The sequence below is a fragment of the Podarcis muralis genome, chromosome 15 (genome assembly GCF_964188315.1).
Source record: "Podarcis muralis chromosome 15, rPodMur119.hap1.1, whole genome shotgun sequence".
Classification (NCBI taxonomy): domain Eukaryota; kingdom Metazoa; phylum Chordata; class Lepidosauria; order Squamata; family Lacertidae; genus Podarcis; species Podarcis muralis.
This window is the reverse complement of record NC_135669.1, coordinates 28,601,236-28,623,496: the sequence shown is the minus strand read 5'-3', so window position 1 is coordinate 28,623,496 and position 22,261 is coordinate 28,601,236. Positions and strand designations below refer to the sequence as shown.

The 22,261-nt window shown below is 46.3% G+C and overlaps 1 protein-coding gene across 5 annotated transcripts in view; it reads left to right on the top strand.

Moving 5' to 3' along the window:
• Window positions 1-20,744, top strand: part of FLI1 (Fli-1 proto-oncogene, ETS transcription factor) — a 117,556-nt gene extending 96,812 nt beyond the window's left edge. For all 5 annotated transcript variants that reach the window (XM_028707550.2, XM_028707551.2, XM_077919896.1 and 2 more), the window contains 4 exons: window positions 12,457-12,528; window positions 16,859-16,921; window positions 17,328-17,375; window positions 19,064-20,744. In XM_028707550.2, coding sequence (XP_028563383.1) covers window positions 12,457-12,528; window positions 16,859-16,921; window positions 17,328-17,375; window positions 19,064-19,593 — 713 coding nt within the window. In that variant the 3' untranslated portion in view covers window positions 19,594-20,744. The remainder of the gene's footprint in view (window positions 1-12,456; window positions 12,529-16,858; window positions 16,922-17,327; window positions 17,376-19,063) is intronic.
• Window positions 20,745-22,261: the final 1,517 nt, after the last annotated feature.

The following is a 22,261-nucleotide window of genomic DNA, read 5'->3' as shown; positions in this document are numbered from 1 at the left end:
TTAGTGTGGCGTAAGGAGAGCTTTTTCTGGACTAGAGAGTGTATTATGGGATGCAGGAAGTCTGCAGTAGCCAACCTGGTGCTCTCCAGATATTCTTGGGCTCCAACTCCCATCAATTCCAGCTAGCATGCCCAGTGGTTAGAGATGTTTTGTGGACTTTTTTTTTTTTTTTTTTTTGCTATTGCTATTCACATTTCTTAGTTGCTTTATCCAAAAAAAAAGGATCTCAAAGGTCTCTAGATAAAATATAGATAAAAAAATAAATTAAAAACCACATTTAAAAAAGTGCAAAGTACAACATTCCCAAAATGCTCATCCGACAATGAACTAAAAGATGAGCACCACAGGAGAGGATGATTTAGCCACCAAAGCGCTAGGTGAAAAAAAACCATCTTAGTCTGGTGCCTAAGAATAGACAAGGATGGCACTAGGCACATTTCCCCGGGGAGAGCATGTCCATGCGGACACCCTCCACACCTCCTTTGGAAGAGACACACTGTAAAGGACATCTGGTAAAGACTATGGGGCCTGGGCTTGTTTCCGCAGGATGGTGTAGTTGAGCAACAATCCAAAGGGCACTCCAGAATTAAGTGGTATTGCCTACTGGGACTTGAGATGCAACACAGGTTAAAAGGGGATATTACACACTGTGGAACCAAAAGACCATGAAACTCATGGTCATGGTCAGTATTTCAGGGGTTGTGTTTATTTGCACAGTATAACTGGAGTACAGAAATGACTGCTAAATTAGGAGATCTCTCTCTCTCTCTCTCTCTCTCTCTCTCTCTCACACACACACACACACACACACACACACACACAGCCCCCCCTCAACAACAATTAGCTTGGCTGCCACCTTAGTCAGTAGGTATGCTATCATACCCTCCAAGAATTCTCCAAGGAAAATAGGGATGCCCTAAGGAAAAGCAGGACATTCCAGGATCAAATCAGAAACTGGGATAGCTTTTGCAAATCCTGGACTGTCCCTGGAAAATAGGGACACTTGGAGGAGCTGTGCTATGCATTCCTTGCTGGTGTTAATTGGCTATTAATCAGCATTCATGGTTAGGAGCCAAGCCACTAAGCAAGAGAGCAGATTGCTCCTAACGGTATCACAGGCAGTTGTGGTTTTGCTGGGGAACATGTTCAGGTTGTCTCTGGCTCCCTCCACAACAGTCTGCCTTGTGGTTCATGTGGCAGGTTCCTTTGGGATCAAGCCCGGCCTCCTCTGGACATTGGCTGAGGTGCCCCGTTAGCAAGCATCCCAACCGTACAAATGTACGGGGTTTCGCGTCCTTGGTACAAATTGTCTTCAGCTGCCTTGGAGACCTGAGTGGTCCTAATGAGAATCATCAGGCTTTCCTGGCCAAGGAACAATTTTCTTGCAAACGAAATGAGGCTCCTCTCATCACTAAGTGGAACGATTTGGGCCTCTCTGCTTGTTTTGTTTTGATGGGAAAGAGTCTGTTTCGGTTTCCATGACTTGGCAGACCAGGTCAGATATTGCAGGCGCATAAGGAAAATGGGAGACACCACAAGGTAGTTTATTGTACAGGCAGGGTAGCATCCTCAGAACACCATTCGCGTTTTGCCAAACCAGATTTCAATATGGCAATGCAAAACGGCATGGCTTACATCAGGAGTGGCTAAATCTTTTGAGGCTGAGGGTGGCCTTGACCCTCAGTCAACATTCTGAGGGCTGCTCATCAAAGTGGGTGTGGCCAATGTGGGCGTGGCCAATGTGCAAAAGTGGGTGTGGCAAGAACTTCAGAATTCTCAGGTCTTCTTCTTTGCCCATTAGCTGTTCAGCGCCATTTTAAATCCTTATTTTATCATCCATCGTTCAATTCAGCAAACAGCAGCGACAACAATTTAAATGGACAAATGTAAGGGGTGTGCGCAGAAGACATGGAAACCTTTTGGCATCGCAGCAGTGAGCACACAGAAATGGTCAGAGATGTTGCTTTTTAAAAGGGGAAATTACATTTTTGTTTTTAAAAGGCCAGATTTGGGCGAGGGTCTTGGGAGTCTGCAAAAAGCTTCTGGCAACAGTTTTTAACATGGGGAAAAAATGGCAGAGAAGGGGAGGGCCGAGGACACAAAAAACCAACAGAGGACCTGTGGTGGAGGCAGAGGCCCCAGCCCAGTTGCCACCGTGGCAGCAGAGAGCTGGAGCTAAGGCAGCAGGTGGTGGTGGCAGGCAGAGAATGGGCACCCACAGTGAAAACTTTGTGGGTACCCAGGACCCCCTGGAGATGGCACCAGTGCCTTTTGGTAAAATGGCATAACAATAGGGGAACCACAGGAGCGGGAGTGTGTGTGTGTGTGTGTGTGCATGTTTCATTTTATAGTTTTTAATTTGTTTATTTATCTAAGAAAGGACATACAGTTAAGTAACATGCAATATAAGAAAGAAAAGAGACGGACAGACAGACAACACAACTGAATGAAAATACACACAAAATGCAAATTTGAGTTGTTTCGTTCATTATCCCTGAAGATAATTATTATTGGCGTTGGGATTGGGATGGGGGCAGTAATGTCTCTCTGCCCCGCTAAATATTATAGTTTTTACTTATTTTTTTATTTTGCATCTTTGTAAATCGCATAGAGAACATTGTAATTAAGTGGCACATATGAATGAATAATTCTATGACCTTGATGGCTTTGATGTCCCAGTCTAATGCAAAGCAGGCACTCATGTACCCCTCTGTGGTAAAAATGCACAAACAGGACATATTTCTATTCAGATTATTGTAATTCTCTATAGATTTGTATACAAATCAGCACGTGCATGTTTATGCAAACCAGTGTCCTCTTTTTCCTCAGTGTGTTTCCTCTTTTTTGTGTGTGTGTGGGCAGGGTGGGGGGAGTTGCAATGTGCAAGTGGTAAGCCTATTGCAGATAGTGGGCAGACGCCACCACTCCTGTTCCAACGAGGATGGCAGACAGACCAATGAGTTAAAAAAAACCCACAACCTTCCCCACATGTGAGGTCCAAATCTGTTCTTCCCTCCAAACACACACACACACACACACACACACACACACACAGAGAGAGAGAGAGAGAGAGAGAGAGAGAGAGAGAGAGAAGGCAATTTAATTAAAACAGCAACAGCTATGCAACGCTAAAAACTCTTTAACAAATAGCACAACTCACTGTGCCCTCAGAAGTAGAGTTACTCCAGAACAGGGGGTCAGCAAACTTCTTTAGCAGGGGGCCGGTCCCCGGTCTCTCAGACCTTGTGGGGGGCCAGACTATATTTGGGGGGGGATGAATTCCTCTGCCCCACAAATAACCCAGAGATGCATTTTAAATAAAAGGACACATTCTACTCATGTAAAAACACACTGATTCCCGGACTGTCCACGGGCTGGATTGAGAATGTGATTGGGCTGGATCTGGCCCCCGGGCCTTAGTTTGCCTATCCATGCTCTATAAAGAGTGAGTTCTAGACCTTTTTCCACAAGGGAAGGATCACACACCCCCATAAGTAATATATTGGTTTTTGAAGCATCTTTTGTGAATGAAGGAGGCCATCCTGCCAGGAAGACCTTCTGCAGATAGAAAAACACACCTTTGCTTACCCTGAGAGCCAGTGTGGTGTAGTGGTTAAGAGCGGTAGATTTCGTAATCTGGGGAACCGGGTTCGCATCTCCGCTCCTCCACATGCAGCTGCTGGGTGACCTTGGGCTAGTCACACTTCTCTGAAGTCTCTCAGCCCCACTCACCTCACAGAGTGTTTGTTGTGGGGGAGGATGGGAAGGGAGAATGTTGGCCGCTTTGAGACTCCTTTGGGTAGTGATAAAGCGGGATATCAAATCCAAACTCTTCTGAGAGATTTCATAGAATTGGAGGGGAACCCCGAGGGTCTTCTGATCCAGTCCTCTGCAACGCAGGAATATCAGCTAAACTAAAGCATCCATGAGAGATGGGCATTCAGCCTCTCCTGAGACTCCACCCCCTTCCAAGGGAGTCCCTTGCACTGTCAAACAGCTCTTCCCTTCATTATGTTCTTCCTGACATTTAGTTGGAATCTCCTTTCTTTTTAACCGTCTCTCCCTCTCAGGAACCTTTGCATCTTTCCCTCATTCCTCCCCCCCCACCCCTTTTACTGGCCAAACAACCCCATATCCCAGTCAGGACTTGGCGCACCAAAATTTGCTGTCGTCCCCCACCTGCAGCCACCACCACGTATACTTTATGTTGTTGTTGCTGCTGCTCCTGTGTGGAACTATAAAGTCAGGATTTTTTGGTTCCAGGAGAAACAGTAGCTTGCTCTTGGGAGCTTAAAAAAAAAAACCACCACTGTTTTCCTTTGAAATTCCAGTGCTGGTGTTGTGTCTGCATTTCTCCCTGACCCGCTTTGGAGGTAGCCATGTGCATTTTTCAGAGAGAGAGAGGGGGGGGGGAAGGAGGGGAAGGCAACCCCTCCTGGAAACAAAGCCCTGTTGTCTCTGCGCTGGAGCAGGCAGGAAACACTGCTCACAGGGGATCCCTGAAGGCCAGGACTGTCCCAGCGCAAGACTCCAGTGGGCTGAATTCAACCTGACAGCTTGTCTGGAGCACTTTCTAAGTAACCATTATCCTTCCTTTGCCCCTTGCTAAATAAGGGGGCTTCTCTGCCCCCATCCATCTCCCTCCCTCCCTCCCTCTGCCTTGAGTGCATGGAGTGCAGTCCTCTGGCACATGTGTGCAAGGAATGCGCTGGAGGGGATACCTTTGCCCCCTTCAGAAAGATCCCAGACTGATCCGGGCTTTTTCCTAAGACAAAAAGTTAATGCGTTTCCTGATGGTGTGTTTCTACAGACCAACAGCGTGTGTCTTTCTCCAGCTTTTATTACGCCTGTGCTCATGCGTACGAGTACTGAGTTCTGGCTGCATGCACACCATGCAATTGAATCCCATTTCCTCTTGCCCAAGAATCCTGGGGACTGCAGTTTTTTTTAAGGGTGCTGGGAATCGTAGTGCTGGGAAGGGTAAGCTACAGCTCCCCAGATTCATAAGAACATAGGAAGAAGGAAGCTGGATCAGGTCCATGGGTGCCTAGGTAGTCCAGCATCCTGTACTCACAGGGGCCAACCAGGGGCCCCAAAGGGGAAACCCACAAGCAGGATTCGAACACAAGAGCCCTCTCCTTTCCTGCAGCTTCCAGCAACTGGCATCCACAAGCATTGCTGCCTCCAGCTGTGTAGGCAGAGCATAGCCATCATGGCTAGTGGCCACCGAGAGCCCTCTCCTCCTCCATGAATTTGCCTATTCCTCTTTCAAAGCCGTCTGAGTCGGTAATCATCATTGCCTCCTGTGGGAGGGAGTTCCATAGTTTAACTTTGCAGAGAGGGAATGTGTGTCAAATGAATGGCATGTCCGCAGCCTCACCATGCAGAAATGGAACCAGGGTTGTGTCCTGGTTAAAAGTGTTGGATGAGGACTTGTTCTTCTAGTCCCCACTCGGCCATAACGTTCACTGGCTGACCTGAGCTGGTTGCTATCTTCCTGCCTAGCCTACCTTATGAGGCTGTTGTGAGGATTACGTTGGGGAAGAGGGCACAGAACCGTGCAGATGCACCCTTAGCTGTTTGGAGAAATAGATCTTGCATTTCTATTGGCTGCAAGAGTGTAGAGTTTCAAGAGTTCCTGAAAATCTGTTTGATTTTATTTTTTTGCTGGGTGGGCGAAGGCTGACAGCAGCATTACTTTCACCAGTGGAGTCCCAGGACTTAAACTAGTGAGGGGAACTAACACCAGCACATCCCTGGTTGAGCCAGGTTGTGGAAGTCCCACCTGTTGTGGGGGCACCTATTCTGAACATACTCATCCTGGCTGACCTTGGGCTTGGATGGTGCTTCAAGTGGGTGGAATTTCCCCCACCTCTAAAATCACTTTAAATTATTTTATTTGCATATGCTGCAACCCCACTCTCAACAAACGTTTCCCTGGGTGACTAACAATGGAATAAGCATAAAAGTGCATTTTCTTTTAAAAAGAAAATAATAAAATTATTGGCAAAGAGATGAACGCAACAGGAAGCAACTGTTTATTCAAGAGACCAGGGGTAGCAGACCCCCTAAGCCAGATCTAGCCTGGCAAGCTGGAAGCTTGATCACCCCATTTCAGGGCTGTGGGGCTTCCTCCACATTGAGATGGGGAGAGAAAATGTTTTCTGCCTGCCAGGCCTCCTGGCCCTCCTGAGAAGTTGCTTACCATCAATGTGGCCCTCAGGTCAAAGGGAGTCAAGCAGGCGATTAAATCAAAATAGTTACAAATGTTAAAAGATGCTAACAGTAAAGGTAAAGGGACCCCTGACCGTTAGGTCCAGTCGTGGACTCTGGGGTTGCGGTGCTCACCTCGCTTTATTGGCCGTGGGAGCCAGCATACAGCTTCCAGGTCATGTGGCCAGCATGACTAAGCCACTTCTGGCGAACCAGAGCAGCACACAGAAACGCCGTTTACCTTCCCGCTGGAGCGGTACCTATTTCTCTACTTGCATTTTGACGTGCTTTCGAACTGCTAGGTTGGCAGGAGCAGGGACTGAGCAACGGGAGCTCACCCCGTTGCAGGGATTCGAACCGCCGACCTTCTGATCGGCAAGTCCTGGGCTCTGTGATTTAACCCTAAGCGCCTAGCTGTTCTTAAAAGCCTGGGAAAACCAGAAAGGCCAAAAGGAAAGTATTTATTTAAGCAAGCCATGATTTTCAGTGCATCCTATACACCAGGGGTGTCCCTGTAGATGCTGCCAGACTCCAACCCCCATCAGTCCCAGCCAGCTTGGGCGATGTCAGGAATGATGGGAGTTGTAGTCCAGCAGCATTCAGAGTGCCCAGGTTCCGCATCCTGACTATGTAAATCAGAAGTAAGCACCATGAATTCATGGCACTTATTGAGGCCTGAAGTATTTTATAGGCCAAGGTTAGCAGTTGGCTAACTGGAAGGGAAAGCAGCTAAGGCTAGCAAGGAGCGATTCAAAACTGAAGCCTCCCTTACAGGAAACACCAGCACAAAGGCAGCAGGCAGAGCTGCTCCCAGAAATTATCAATGAGGCCTAAATGGTCTGCAAATCTGAGAGATCTTTGGATGAAAGAGTCCGTGACGTTGTAGACATTGTTTAATATCCTTTTTCTCTGGTTTGCAATAGAGTCTGTGTTCATTCAAGGACCTTCTGGATGGAAACCAGATGGCTGCAAGATGACGGCTCTTGAAAGCCTCATAGGATTTATATTGTGCTTTTTAATTTTGTTTGGAATTGGACACACATTTGTCATGGAAGCCGTCACAGAGATCCTCATATCTGCTGAAGCTGGCAGGATGGCAGCGAGCTACACCAGAGGGCAGCTCTTTTTCCCTCATCATTTGCAAAATATTGTTACGTGCCACCTCAGTCTCCTACATCACCCTCCAGCATTTATCTGATGAAAATAGCGATGCCCTATTCCATAAGAGGGACACGGGTGGCGCTGTGGGTTAAACCACAGAGCCTAGGACTTGCCGATCAGAAAGTCGGCGGTTTGAATCCCCACGACGGGGTGAACTCCCATTGCTCAGTCACTGCTCCTGCCCACCTAGCAGTTCGAAAGCACATCACAGTGCAAGTAGATAAATAGGTACCGCTCCGGCAGGAAGGAAAACGGCTTTTCCATGCGCTGCTCTGGTTCGCCAGAAGTGACTTAGTCATGCTGGCCACATGACCCAGAAGCTGTACGCCCGCTCTCTTGAACATTAAAGCAAGATGAGCGCCGCAACCCCAGAGTCGGCCACGACTTGACCTAATGGTCAGGAGTCCCTTTACCTATGGGGGACTTCTGGCCCTCCAGAAGTCATTGAACTACAATGTCCATCATCTCAGGCTGTTTATTCCATAAGAATTATAATAATTCAAATTATTTATATCCCACCCATCCGACTAGGTTGCCCCAGCCATTTTGGGTGGCTTCCAACATATAGATAACAGCATAATAAAACATTTAGCATTTAAAGGGCTGCCTTCAGATGTCTTCTAAAAGTTGTATCTTATCTCCTTGGCTTAGGGGTAGCATAACTCTGTACCTTCCAACATTTCTCTGATGAAAATGGGGACCTCCTAAGGAAAAGCGGGACATTTTGGGATCAGATCAGAAACTAGGACGGCTTCTGTAAATCTGGGACTGTCCCTGGAAAATAGGGACACTTGGGAGGGTCACCTAGTGGTGAGAGACTGCAGGGATTCCAGGCGCTTACCCGGGTTTGGTTTCCTTGGAATGAAGCTCAGCAGAGACTGTGGTGTCTATTGGATATATTTCCACACATATTTAACCTGAGCACAGGATGGAGGGGCTCCCAGCATCAATACCCCAACAGATACTGCTTCTCAATTAGTTTCAGCTCTGGATCCAGCACAGAGCAAGCAGGTCTCTGTGTCTCCAGCTTCCAGCTTGCTTTCTAATCAGCTCCCACACACTCACTCTTCCCCTATTTTCCCCTCACCTTGCATCTAGGGGAAGGGGAAGCACCACCCATTCATTCTATGGGCCGGGCAGTAAGGCACATCCATTTGTTCTATGGCACAGAGCAATTTATTTCATTAAAGTCATACCTCGTGTTATGTCTGCTTCATGTTACGTTCTTTCAGGCTACGTCCCGCGGTGACCCGGAAGTACCGGAAAGGGTTACTTCCGGGTTTCGCCGCTCACGCATGCGCAGAAGCACAAAATGACATCACGCGCATACACAGAAGCAGCGAATCGCAACCCGCGTGTGCGCAGACGCGCCACTGTGGGTTGCGCTCTTTTCATGTTGCGAACAGGCCTCTGTTCACAACCAGAGGTACCACTGTACATTAATCACGATGCTTGACTAGTCAGCCATGGCCATTGCCTAGAGACGAAGTGGTTAGTCTGGCCATCTTGTTTTCGTACATTCTAGCCCCCCCCCCCCCCGATACAAAATCCCAATAATTGGAAGGGACTCGAAGCATCATCCATACTGACCCTACCCCCAACTTCCATAGCTCAGAGCTGCATCTCAGTGTTTGGCTGGGGTGGGGGGCTGAAATCCAGCGTCTCCTGCCAACTTTGCCCAACGCAACAGGCTGGCTGCGAGCTCTGTCACAAGAATGGGATTGTTTTTGCAAAATAAATAAACAGAAACCCCGTGCTCTGGATTGCTTCCCTGGCTGAGAATGCCTCATTGTGTCTGAAACACATTTTGCAAGGCTCTGGGTTAGGTGGCTGCCGAGTGCTGCCGTGGTGCACACATTGCATTCATTTGGCTGATGGCAGGGGGGTGGGCTTTGGAGCCAGAGAACCAGAAAAATGTTGGCTCCCCTGAGCAACTATTGTCATTGTCATTTTGGAAAGATGTGGAAATGCACTCATTAAGTTGTTGCTGATTCCAAAATTCCCAACCCAAAGCTCCTCTTCCTGGGGCCGTGTCTCCCTCACAGGTTTCAGCTGGAATCATAGAAGCACAGAATGGTAGAGTTCGAAGGTACTCCGAGGGTCATCTAGTCCAACCCCTTGCAATCTTTTGTCCAGCGTGGGGCTCGAACCCATGACCTTGAGATTAAGATCCTCATGTGCCACCAACTGAGCTGTCCCAGCTTTTAGCCTCACTTCTTCTCCATTCTAGCTGTAGTGTTGGGCCAATGGACTGACTCCATATAAGGGAGATTCCCGTGTTTCTATTGCAGAACGTTGAGGACTGGGATCTTGCTTGTTTTTAGGGGAAGGACTGTAGCTCAGTGGTAGAGCATCTGCTTTGCATGCAGAAGGTCCCAGGCATCTCCAGGGACACCTGGTAGAGATCTGTGCCTGAAACCCTGGAGAGCCACTGCCGGTCAGTGCAAACAGTACTGAGCTGCATGGCCCAATAGGCTGACTCAGTATAAGGTGGCTACCTGTGTTCCTAGCAAGCTAATCCCTGGGCGATGAGACAGTCCCACAACCATCCCACATCCCGCATACACGCAAATACACACAAATAACTGACGAAACATGCATCATGCATACAGATGACTCTGCCTCTGTTTGTCTGTTGTTGTTTTAAAAGATCCACACCAGCTTCTAACGTTTAAAAAACGAAACCAGGAAAATACCAAGGAAGCTTTCCCTGCACCAGCTGGAATAGACAACAACATGAGGGGTTTTTTCCATCTGACAATTTTTGCAGTCTTTGTCATTCCCAAAAGGAGCAGACAATAGGATCTTCTGGCTTTAATTCGTTTGGGAGATTAAAGCTGTTCTCCTTCCCATCCCAAGAGCATTATCTCAGGACTTGTTTCAAAACTGCCCTTTCAAGGGTCTCTCAAGTGCCAGGTTCGCCAGATGGCAGGGATGGGAATTTGCACTTGTGGCTAAAGGAAAGCGACAGAAAGACCCCTTTGCTGCTGAGTGGTGGGGTTTTTATTATTTTTTGAAAAATAGAACTGAAAATAATTGACAAGGACCGAAAGTTTTCTCAAACTGGTAGGTTGGCAATTTCTTCTTTGCAAAGTATATTATTTCACTGACTCGGTGTGGTCACATCTACTCTGTACATTTAATACATGATTATACAGCTTTTAGGACGCGGGTGGCGCTGTGGGTTAAACCACAGAGCCTAGGACTTGCTGATCAGAAGGTTGACGGTTCGAATCCCTGCGACGGGGTGAGCTCCCATTGCTCGGTCCCTGCTCCTGCCAACCTAGCAGTTCGAAAGCACGTCAAGTGCAAGTAGATAAATAGGTACCACTCCAGCGGGAAGGTAAACGGTGTTTCCGTGTGTTGCTCTGGTTCGCCAGAAGCTTAGTCATGCTGGCCACATGACCCGGAAGCTGTACGCCGGCTCCCTTGGCCATTAAGCAAGATGAGCGCTGCAACCCCAGAGTCGGCCACGACTGGACCTAATGGTCAGCGGTCCCTTTACCTTTACCTATACAGCTTTTAACAGTCATGGAGAATCCTGGGAACCATAGTTTGCAAAGGGTGCCAGGAACTGTAGCTCCGGGAGGGCAGAACTACGTTTCCCAAGATTCTCTGTGAGTGTTAACAGTGGCATAAAATTTCTTTAAATGCATGTCATGGAGGTGACTTTGGACCAGAGTCTAGTGAACCTGTGGCATACAGAAGTGCTGTGTAGAGAGCACCGTTGTAGTTTTATACTTCCATAATGCTGTTTTGTTTTGAAAATAAAAAAACAATGAGCCACAAAAATGGGGCATCTCATTTGCTGATGGAAAAATGTCGGAAGCATTTAGTTTTTAGAGATGCTGGTTCTTTTCTTGTTGAGTAAGGCGATGGCTCTCCCTGTTACTCCTTTTGGTATTAGGCTTTGGTCCTGTGGATACTCATTCAATAATATCTCCCTGTTTCAAATCCTGTTGATTCAGAGCTGTTACCCTGAGGCAAAATTCTTGCTCTCTTGGAACATGGAAATTCCAGGATTTATTAATATTTTTTTAGCAGAATTGCTGTCTGGAAAAGATCAAAGCCAGCATGTATACACATTGAGCATTCAGATGATAGAATCATGGAAATGTGGGGTTGGAAGGGACCCCCAGAGGTCATCGAGTCCAACCCCAACGTCCTAGGGCTGCTGCAACTGCCACCAAGAAGCAAAACAAGGCAGTGAGTCAACAAAAAGGGCAAGAGGAGGACTGAGGGAGGGCAGGCAAATGGTAAGAGAGGTTACGATTTGGCTTAGGGTTAGGTGTCAACAAGGGTGTTCACATTTTTTAAAAGGTCCCACAGGAAGATGGTGCCTGTGGTCTATTTGGCATGAGCACCCTCTGCATGTGAAACAGGACACCCCCTGTCTCCGCTTCCTACATACCCGTATTTTTCGCTCTATAAGACACACCAGACCACAAGACGCACCTAGTTTTTGGAGGAGGAAGACAAGAAAAAATATATTCAGAATCTCAGAAGCCAGAACAGCAAGAGGGATCGCTGCGCAGTGAAAGCAGCAATCCCTCTTGCTGTTCTGGCTTTTGGGATAGCTGGGCAGCCTGCATTTGCTCTATAAGACGCACACACATTTCCCCTTACTTTTTAGGAGGGAAAAAGTGAGTCTTATAGAGCAAAAAATACGGTATTCCTTTCAAGGTGCTATTGGCTACGTCCGTTATTTGTATGCTGCGTCTCCTGGGCTCAGCTTGACTTTTCAGACGTCTCAGAGCACCTCACAGCTGCTGATGGTGATGCCCACCTCTCACACCGGTTGGCTGCAGCATATCCAGGACAACAGGAGCGAGGGATCTGTGGCCCTTAAGATGCTGTTGGACTCCAACTCCCATCAGTCACAGCCAGCAGGTCCAATGGTCAGGGAAGGCAGGAGTCATGGTTAATGGACATCTCAGAGGGCACTAGCTCACCTCGATTCCTAGATTGTAATGAAAGCAAGCACAAATTTTTAACCACTTTCTAACACCAGCCATTCTTTCCTCCCGTTCTTGCCTCTGTGCCCTGCTCTAAGTGAAACATTCGCTTCTTCTTTTTTCCTAGATGCTTCTTCCTATGATGCAGTCAGAAGATCAGGATGGGGCAATAGCATGAACTCCAGCCACAACAACAAAAGTGAGTTGCCGATGGCCTAGAGGGCAAATGGCATACAGTGGTACCCCGCAAGACGAACGCCTCGCGAGACGAAAAACTCGCAAAACGAAAGGTTTTTTCGTTTTCGAGTTGCCTCGCAAGACGAATTTCCCTATGGGCTTGCTTCGAAAAACGAAGCTGGCCCCGGGGACAGCGGGTCTTCTCTTTTGAAGCAAGGGGCGGCGGGGAGATCGCTTCTCCCGGTGCTCCGAAGCGGGGTGGGGGGGCGGGAACACCTGCCCCAGCCGCCGGGCTTCGTAGCGCTGCTGCAAAACCGGGCGGGGGGGGCGGGAACACCTGCCCCAGCCACCCCGCTTCGGAACGCTGCTCCGAAGCGGGGTGGGGGGGGCGGGAACACCTGCCCCAGCCGCCGGGCTTCGTAGCACTGCTGCAAAGCCGGGCGGGGGGCGGGAACACCTGCCCCAGCCACCCCGCTTCGGAACGCTGCTCCGAAGCGGGGTGGGGGGGCGGGAACACCTGCCCCAGCCGCCGGGCTTCGTAGCGCTGCTGCAAAGCCGGGCGGGGGGGGGCGGGAACACCTTCTGAAGGCGGGCGGGGGGCGAAAGTCTTTGTCCCCCCTGCCTGCCTTCCCAGGGGCTTTTAAATCGCCCCGGACAGCGGAGAAGTCCTCCGCTGTCCCGGGGCGATTTTAAAATGCCGCCCGCCAGCATTTTAAGATCGCCCGGACAGCGGAGAAGTCCTCCGCTGTCCCAGGGTTTTTTAAAATGCTGGGGGTGGGAAGAAAAGCCCTTGTTCCCCCCCCCCCAGCCTTCAGCCTGGTCTGAAGGCGGTTTCCCTAGGAACGCATTAATTGATTTTCAATGCATTCCTATGGGAAACCGTGCATCGCAAGACGAAAAAACCGCAAGACGAAGAGACTTGCGGAACGAATTAATTTCGTCTTGCGAGGCACCACTGTATTCTGTTTAACTTTTTAAAAAATTGAATTAAGCGCTACAACAATGGCTGTGTCCTCCTCTCACACAAAGGAAAGAGAGAATCTTTAACCCATTTTGACCTCAAAATAAGCAGAGACTTCGGCAGATTTCTTCGGTTAGGCATCTCAGCTGTCACTCTCATCTGTATCTCGGCTTGAGAACACAAGGTGTTCAGCTGAGATATAGAAAGGGAGAGCAGTGCCATTGGCTCTGTTGATGTTCATACCATGAAGGAATGGGGTTAAGTGACGGTGAAGTCCCAACCGCCTGTGTTACTGTGTTTTAATTTTAGTTTAAGCCATCTCAAGAACTTCCATTAGTAAACATGCATAAATATTGGGTTGGATTCAGACTTGCTTTATGAAACATGGGCTTTATTAAAGGACTCATGACAAGTTAGGCATGACTTCACTTGACTCCCCCTAATTTCAGTGGGAGCTCTGCTCAGCTAACTCATCTATTTATTTATTTATTTATTTATTCATTCATGTATTTAAAATATTTGCATGCCGTTCTATCATAAAAAAAATCAAAGCAGTTTATAGCTTTAAAAACATACAATAAAAACCATTAAAAAGTTTCAAACAGACATCAGTTAACATTGCGGAAGGGATGTTTACTTTAGCATCCCCTCGGAGCACAAAGTTTCTGGGCTGCTTAGAGTCATAAAACAATGTAAATATAAAATGAAACATTTTTAGAAAGCATTGAAATCAAAACTAAATAAATGCAAGCAGTATTTATGAAGGGCAGATCAAGTTTTTGTTTTGTACCACCTAATCTGTAAATTCACCAAAAGCTCGCATAAGACTCTCTATGCTGCAACCGTTGACTTCTCCTCAACCTTTGATTTAATAGATAGGGGACAGCTATGGAAGAAACTGGCCCATTCAAATATAGATAAAAGACTTCTCTGGCTCACCCAACATCGAGGGAACCTCATGCAAGTGAGACTGGGCCTTCAAGGCAATTCCAATTAACAGAGGTGTCAAGCAAGGATGTATACTGGCACCCTTCCTATTTAATTAGTATATCAATAATCTCATCCCTGATATGGCATCCCCACCCTTGAGAATCGTAAAGTGCCAATTCTGCTCTACGCTGATGATTTTGTTTTGTTATCTCAGAATAAAATCGGACTTAGAAGGATGCTGGTTAAATTTGGACAGCTGTGTAAAAAAAAAGAGCATCTAAAACTTAACTACGATAAAACCAAGGTCACTGTATTTGGCAAGAGGACTACCAAGTTCAGGAGGTCACACCCTTGAGGAAGTACCCAGATTTAAATATCTAGGATTACTTATGGATGAGAAGTCATCATGGAAACCCCACCTGGAAGGAATTAAGCTTATATCTGGGTCATTCTACTGGGCAGCTATATAGGTTCTTCCATTCAAAGGGTGGACAGTTAATCAACCCAGCTATTAAGATTTTTATTTTTTTTAGAGACAAAAGTCATTGCCCAAAGGCTCTATGGGGCTGAGATATGGGGAATTGGTGTTAAATCTGAAATAGAGGTCCTACAATAGGCAGATTTTGGGGCTTCCCTGTGGGACACCCCTTACTAGCAGCCACAATTGATCTAGCCCAGGGGTCAGCAAACTTTTTCAGCAGGGGGCCGGTCCACTGTCCCTCAGACCTTGTGGGGGCCCAGACTATATTTTTTTTTTGGAAAGAACGAATTCCTATGTCCCACAAATAACCCAGAGATGCATTTTAAATAAAAGCATACATTCTACTCATGTATAAACGCCAGGCAGGCCCCACAAATAACCCAGAGATGCATTTTAAATAAAAGGACATGTTCTACTCATGTAAAAACACACTGATTCCCGGACCGTCTGTGGGCCAGAGTTAGAAGGCAATTGGGCCGGATTCGGCCCCTGGTCCTTAGTTTGCCTACCCATGATCTAGCCTATCTGAGATACTGACACAGGCTAAATGCCTTCAAGGATCATACTCATACTAAGCTCTGCTGGTTAGAGCAACTAAGGACAGGGAACTGGGCACAAAAGTGCCAAGAGAAACTTAGGGCTTATAATTTTCAAATGGAGAACTACTTAGCCCATGTGACCTTAGAAATTGGATTTTTGATTAGGACGCCAACCAAGACAGAGCATCCATCATTGCCACCCATTACTCTACTTGGTACCCCCCAAATTAAGACCAATCACTCAAGGCCCTATTACCTTGAGACTCTGACCTTCCCACAACTACACAGGGCCTTTGTGGAACTAAGATTTCAACAGATGCCCATAGCATATTTGGAGGGGAGATACCAGGAAATTCCCCATATGGATTGCAAATGTATACATGGATGCAATCTGGCAGAGGACATCACACGCTATCTGCTGATTTGCCTCCTGTATACAACGCCCAGAGGAAAATTTATACTGCCAATTCTTAAATGGCTTCCAGGTCAATCTGCACAGGACATAGCAGTTGAACTCCTAGCAGATAAACATCTACAGGTACATATTACACACCAGGTAGCCAAATTTGCTCTGGCAGCCAAGAAGCTCCACTCCTGCTATGTGACTGCACTCCAATCTTAAGTTTTAATGCTCTAAATTTCTTTTTATGCTGCAAACAGCTACAGGTTACATTGTATGATTTTAGATCAGGCATAGGCAAACTCTGCTCTCCAGATGTTTTGAGACTACAACTCCCATCATCCCTGACCACTGGTCCTGTTAGCTAGGGATGATGGGAGTTGTAGTCCCAAAACATCTGGAGGGCCGAGTTTGCCTATGCCTGTTTTAGAGGAAAGTTTCCTTTTATTCGTTGTAAAGGCCTTTGGCTATATACAATAAAATTGACTGACTTATCAACTAAACAAATGCAATGAAAATAGGGCACACAACACCCCTATGATTAAAATGCAGAGGGTTGTATTTTTGTTCTTACAGAAACAAAGAGACCCAAACTATTGTAGGTTATCTGGAAGGCCTGCATAAACAGACCACAAAGAAGAGGACCTTGGATTGATTGAGTCAATCTGAGAATATTTAGGGGAGTGGGGGGAAGCTAGCAGGTCTGTGGGGGTTGAAGGACAGAGTGGCCTAGTGGTGAGGTGGGGCAGGGCAGCTGGGAATTCTTCTCTGGATTGGATTTGAATCCAAACCAGAGAAAACTCCAGGTGCTGGTAAGGCTCACCTCTTCTCCCAGGCAGGCTTTTTTGAGCTCACAAAGTCTCTTGCTCAGCCTGGCTCAGGAGAACTTCACCAGCATCGCTCATTGGTGAAAAACACGGACTATGGCGACAAGGTCTGCCTTCAAATACCGTATTACATAGTCTTCTTTTATTGCGCATGGAATCTGTTTCCTTTTTTCTCCTGTGATCTGAAATGCTTTCGTTTCTCTGATACCCCCAGGTCCTCCTCTGGGAGGGACGCAAGCTGTGAGCAAGAGTGTGGAGCAACAGCGACCCCAGCCAGGTACTGGTGTCGGAAGTTTATTCCCTTAGAAAAATATGTATATGCCCAGCCAGATGGGTGGAGCATTTTATTATTATTATTATTATTATTATTATTATTATTATTATTATACCACTATGACATAAGAGTAGTTTTAAGCTTACCCAAATCATGCCTATTTGCCTCGTAATTCAGAAAGTACACAGAGGTGATGCACACCCTTAATAAATATTCTATGTATAACTATTGGTTACCCAGGAAACGAACAGCAAGCAGGGATCTCTCAGGTGCTCTTATGGACAGTGGAAATAGCATCACATTGAAGCTAACAATAACATTGCAGTTTGCAGCTGTGATAAGTAGTCTTTAGTACAGAGGACTGAACAGTGTCTAATTTTCTTTTCCTTTTGTTGGTCTCTTTACTTAGATCCCTACCAGATTTTAGGACCTACCAGCAGCCGTTTAGCCAACCCAGGTGAGTCTAGTAGGTCAACAGGTTAACAGCCCATGGGCTCATTCTATCTCTCCAGTTCTTATATCAATACCTTATGGCTCTCATCTCTTGTATGGGCTGCAGTTCTCACTCTGGGTCCCACCCCCCCCCACCCCGTTCAATGAAACACTCACCAACTATTGGGGTCACATGTTGTTTTAGTTTAAGGTCACTGGGTTTCTGTCCAGGGAGCATTCCTGTTAGCTGAGACCTGGGGGGTGTGTGGCGAGCACAGTATTCATTTTGGAGAAAGAAAGAAAGAAAGAAAGAAAGAAAGAAAGAAAGAAAGAAAGAAAGAAAGAAAGTTTGTTGAATATATATTGGCTAGCTGGAGTTTTCTAAATCCAATGCCAAGATTCACAAGGCTTGAAAAATCATACCCTGAACACAGACATCCTAAGCACAAGGAATGTCATTGCTGAATTCTGAAGGCAGGTATGGGTGAGTCACAGTTGCATTGGCAAAACAAAAAATAAAAAAACCCTGTCAGTTTCATCTGGTCCAAGAAATAATAAACCAATGTATGGCATTGACTTGATGGATCAGCTTATACCTCACCACAGCCAGTTTGCTCATTCACAAAATATTAGCTGGAATTTCTGCAGCTGCTTTGAGAATGTGATTACCGGTACATTGTAACCAGGCAGAGGGCCTTCTCGGTGGTGGCACCCACCCTGTGGAACACCCTCCCATCAGATGCCAAGGAAATAAACAACCATCTGACTTTTAGAAGACATCTGAAAGGCAGCCCTGTTTAGGGAAGTTTTTAATGTTTAATGTTTTATCGTGTTTTTAATATTCTGTTGGGAGCAGACCGAAGTGGCTGTTCACAAGGCAAATTTCCTCCTTCTCCAATGGCTGCTATTTAACAGAAAACAAACAAGCAGAGTGTTGTGATTTCATTCATGGGAGCCGCCAGGTAGACCAGCTGTCCGGGGGCACCAAACGGAAACATAAAATTTACTGGGGATAATTGGTCATCCTTGTTTTTTAAAAAAGCAGCTGCAGGGGGAGGAAGCCTGACCAGGTCTGACCAGGAGTAGAGCTGTGAGGAAGGGTTTAACCCTTTTCACCACCCCCATGAAGTCCCAACAAAAATCCCCTCTGAAGCTTCTATTTAATTGAGTGGTTCTCAAACCTTTTGAGGCCACCACCACCTTGATTCCATAAACTCGCCCCCAGTGCCCTATACCCAACCCTATAAAAAGCATCATTCAAAAGAACACAATGCAATAAAATTTGCAACAGTAACAATTAATTGCACATTTATTCAAAATCCAATTAAAACTATAATTCAACAAAATTTGATGTACTTGATCCAGTGACATCAGCTTTTCAAAATCTGATAGTCATTTACATCTCCAGCACCGCTTGCCTCTTAGTGCCCTCCTTGGTAATTCCACCCCCCACGGGATGAGATTCCTTGGAATCTTGTTTTTATGATATATCTTTGATATATCTCTAAAATTTTAATTTGAAAAACCAAATAAATATTTTTATATATATTAAAAAAGAACCTTGGTCTTTCCCCGGTCCCAGTCTGGCATTCTAACCACTGCACCACTTTGGCCTTGATCAATTATCACTTGGTAGATGATATTCCCAGCCCCTTGGCTTTGGGGCATTGTACCTCCTGGTAACTGGGCAATTTGTGGCCTCTTCTCTTGCAGGGAGCGGTCAGATCCAGCTCTGGCAGTTCCTCCTGGAGCTGCTGTCTGACAGCTCCAACGCCAGCTGCATCACGTGGGAAGGCACCAACGGGGAGTTCAAAATGACAGACCCCGACGAGGTGGCCAAGCGCTGGGGCGAGCGCAAGAGCAAGCCCAACATGAACTACGACAAGCTGAGCCGGGCCCTGCGCTACTATTACGACAAGAACATTATGACCAAGGTGCACGGCAAGAGGTATGCCTACAAGTTTGACTTTCACGGCATCGCCCAGGCGCTCCAGCCTCACCCCACCGAGTCCTCCATGTACAAATACCCTTCGGATCTCTCCTACGTGCCTTCGTACCACGCGCACCAGCAGAAGGTGAACTTTGTGCCTCCACATCCTTCCTCCATGCCCGTCACTTCCTCCAGTTTCTTTGGCGCCGCGTCGCCCTATTGGACTTCCCCGGCAGGAAGCATCTACCCCAACCCAAACGTGCCACGCCATGCCAACTCCCATATGCCATCGCACCTGGGCAGCTACTACTAGGCGCCTTTCTCCATGTGACGAGCTGTTCTTTTTTCCATCCGTGGATATCTCTGGACATTTCTTTTCTTGTTGCTGTTGGACATGTGCCTTTCCGTTGGGAAGAAAGCTGAAAAACTGGATATTATAATTATTATAATTATTATTGGAGTCTTTTTCTTTTTGTAACTCTGTCTTGGACAGGCAGGTGGATTCTCCGGCGGGCCAGTATTACGCGTTTTATTTTGGTTCTAAGCCTTATATCCTCTCTAGAGCCAAGTGGAATGCGTTTTGGAATTTGCAGTGGTTATCACTTCAGATCTTAGACAAAGCGTTGTAAAGTCCAAGGCGCTTTTTGTTTTTGTTTTTTTGTTTTGGGAAGGAAAAGACCAAGACCTCTAAGTCTTAGAAGATAAATGTTTGTTTGTTCCAGACTAATGGCGATGACCAGTTTTTTTGTTTTGTTTTGTTTTCCGGTTTGGGGGCGGAAGCAGAAGCAAGCTCCTATATTATAGGACTTTGTTTGGAGACACCCAACTGGAATCTTAGCTATGAAGCCAATTGTGGCTTGTTGCTTTTCACCCAACTGGAAAAAAAAGAGAGAGAGAGAGAAATTAATAAATATATATATTCCTATAAATAAATATGTATATTTTAAGACAAGGGCATTGAAAGGACCTTTTGAGAATGTGCATTGTTGTTGTATCAGTTTTGTTAATATCTCCAGAAGCATCTGAGACCAAGGGAAAAAGAAGACGTTATAGTGGATCATGGGCAGGTAGTCTTATGAATGCAAAATGGAACTAATTTAAATGACAGCAGCTCCCAAGCTTGGCCAGGGTTTCAGGGGCTGCGAGAGCATAACCGATTCACGAGCGCTGTGCGTTTGTCAGGCCGCTACTCAGAGGGTCAACCAAGTCAGAAGGCAACTTACTGTATAAATTATGCAGAGTTATGTTTTTACCTATATCTCACAGTATTAAAAAAGAAAGATGAAAACTAAAACGAGTTGACCTCGGTCACAAATGCAGTTGTTGTTTTTTTTACTATCAAATCCATTGTTGTTGGTGTTGTTTTTAAAAATGTAATTTGTACATCTTTTCAATCTGTACATTTGGGGTGCAGCTTTGTAACTTTTTTTTTGCTAAAAAAAATAAACTTAAAAAAAAAGGAAAGTGTATGCAATGTGTCTGTTGGAAAAACAAGCCCGCGGTCTTGAAAAGAACAATGGTTATATCCGGAAACTAGGGCTGCAACTACACTACAAACTTACATTGATTTTGTGCCATTTTAACTGCCATGGCTACCCCCAGAGAATCCTGGGAAATGAAGTCTGATGAGAGGAACAGGAGTACAGTTGTACCTTGGTTCTGGAACGCCTTGGTAATCGGACGTTTTGGTTCCCAAACGCCACAAACCCAGAAGTGAGTGTTTCGGTTTGTGAACGCTTTTTGGAAGCCGAACGTCTGACACGGCTTCCACTGCTTCTAGTTAAGTGCTGGAAGCTCCTGCAGCCAATCGGAAGCTGTGCCTTGGCTGTCGAACAGTTCCAGGAGTCGAACAGACTGCCGGAACGGATTAAGTTGGACAACCAAGGTACGACTGTATGTTTGAAAGCCTAAATCACCTCACAGAACCACAGCCCCAGAGTTTCCTGAAGGGAGAAAATGCCCATTTAAACCACTTTCAGTTCATAGTGTAGATACGTCTTAACGCATTCTGGGTAATTAAAATACCACTTTAGCTCACATTTGAGTTTATTTCTGATTAATGCCTGTCACCTGGTATTTTGATTCAAGCCGTGAATATGTAACAGTGATGATTAAATAGGGTTGGTTCCATGAGAGGAGAGCAAGGTTCTCTTTCTACAGGCACTAAAACTCTTCTGGGTTGATTTGTTAGCTGCCAGAATGGATGCAATAACACTGACGATCACGTCATACAGCACAAACCATTTCTGGCCTGTCATTTCCTTAAAATGGACGTTTGCTCCAGCTCTTCTGGTTGCAGTCCAGATGCAGAGATTTGTTTTACCCCGGTAATTTTTTCCTCCAGGGTACCAGGCTAAAAGCAAGCAAACCAAAACCGATAAATGTTTTGTCACCCAAAATAAGCAAAATAAACTGGGATCTGCTGTTTCTCCCTAGTCCAGCAGAACCTGTTACAATTTCCAGCATCTCTGATCATTGAACAAGCTGGATTGGGCTGTTGGGGGGCAGGCGGTTGGGTTCCCAACAAAGTTTGGTGGGCCATAAATAGGCTCCCCACCTCTGCCATAATTCAAACTCAACAATTAATTGGTTGACTTAAATCCCTAGTTTTTATTCTGTGTTTCTGGGGTTCCCTCCCCCTGCCCAAAGCTCCAGATTCATAGAAATATTTCATAGAATCATAGAGTTGGAAGGGACCTTGAGGATAATAGTCCAACCCCCTGCAATGCTGGAATATGCAGCTGCCCCATACAAGGATCGAACCTGCAACCTTGGCGTTATCAGCACCACACTCTAACCAGCTGAGCTATTCATCTTATTCCTGTGTTGTGCAAAGGGCCTCTTTAGGTAGCAAAACAGGAGCAGCTACTGTAGCGCCCCCTCTGGAAGTTGTTGGGACTCCCATCATCCCTTGCCACCAGCCATGCTGATGGGAACTGGAGTCCTATGGCATTGTGAGGGCATCATATTAGTTTCCACTT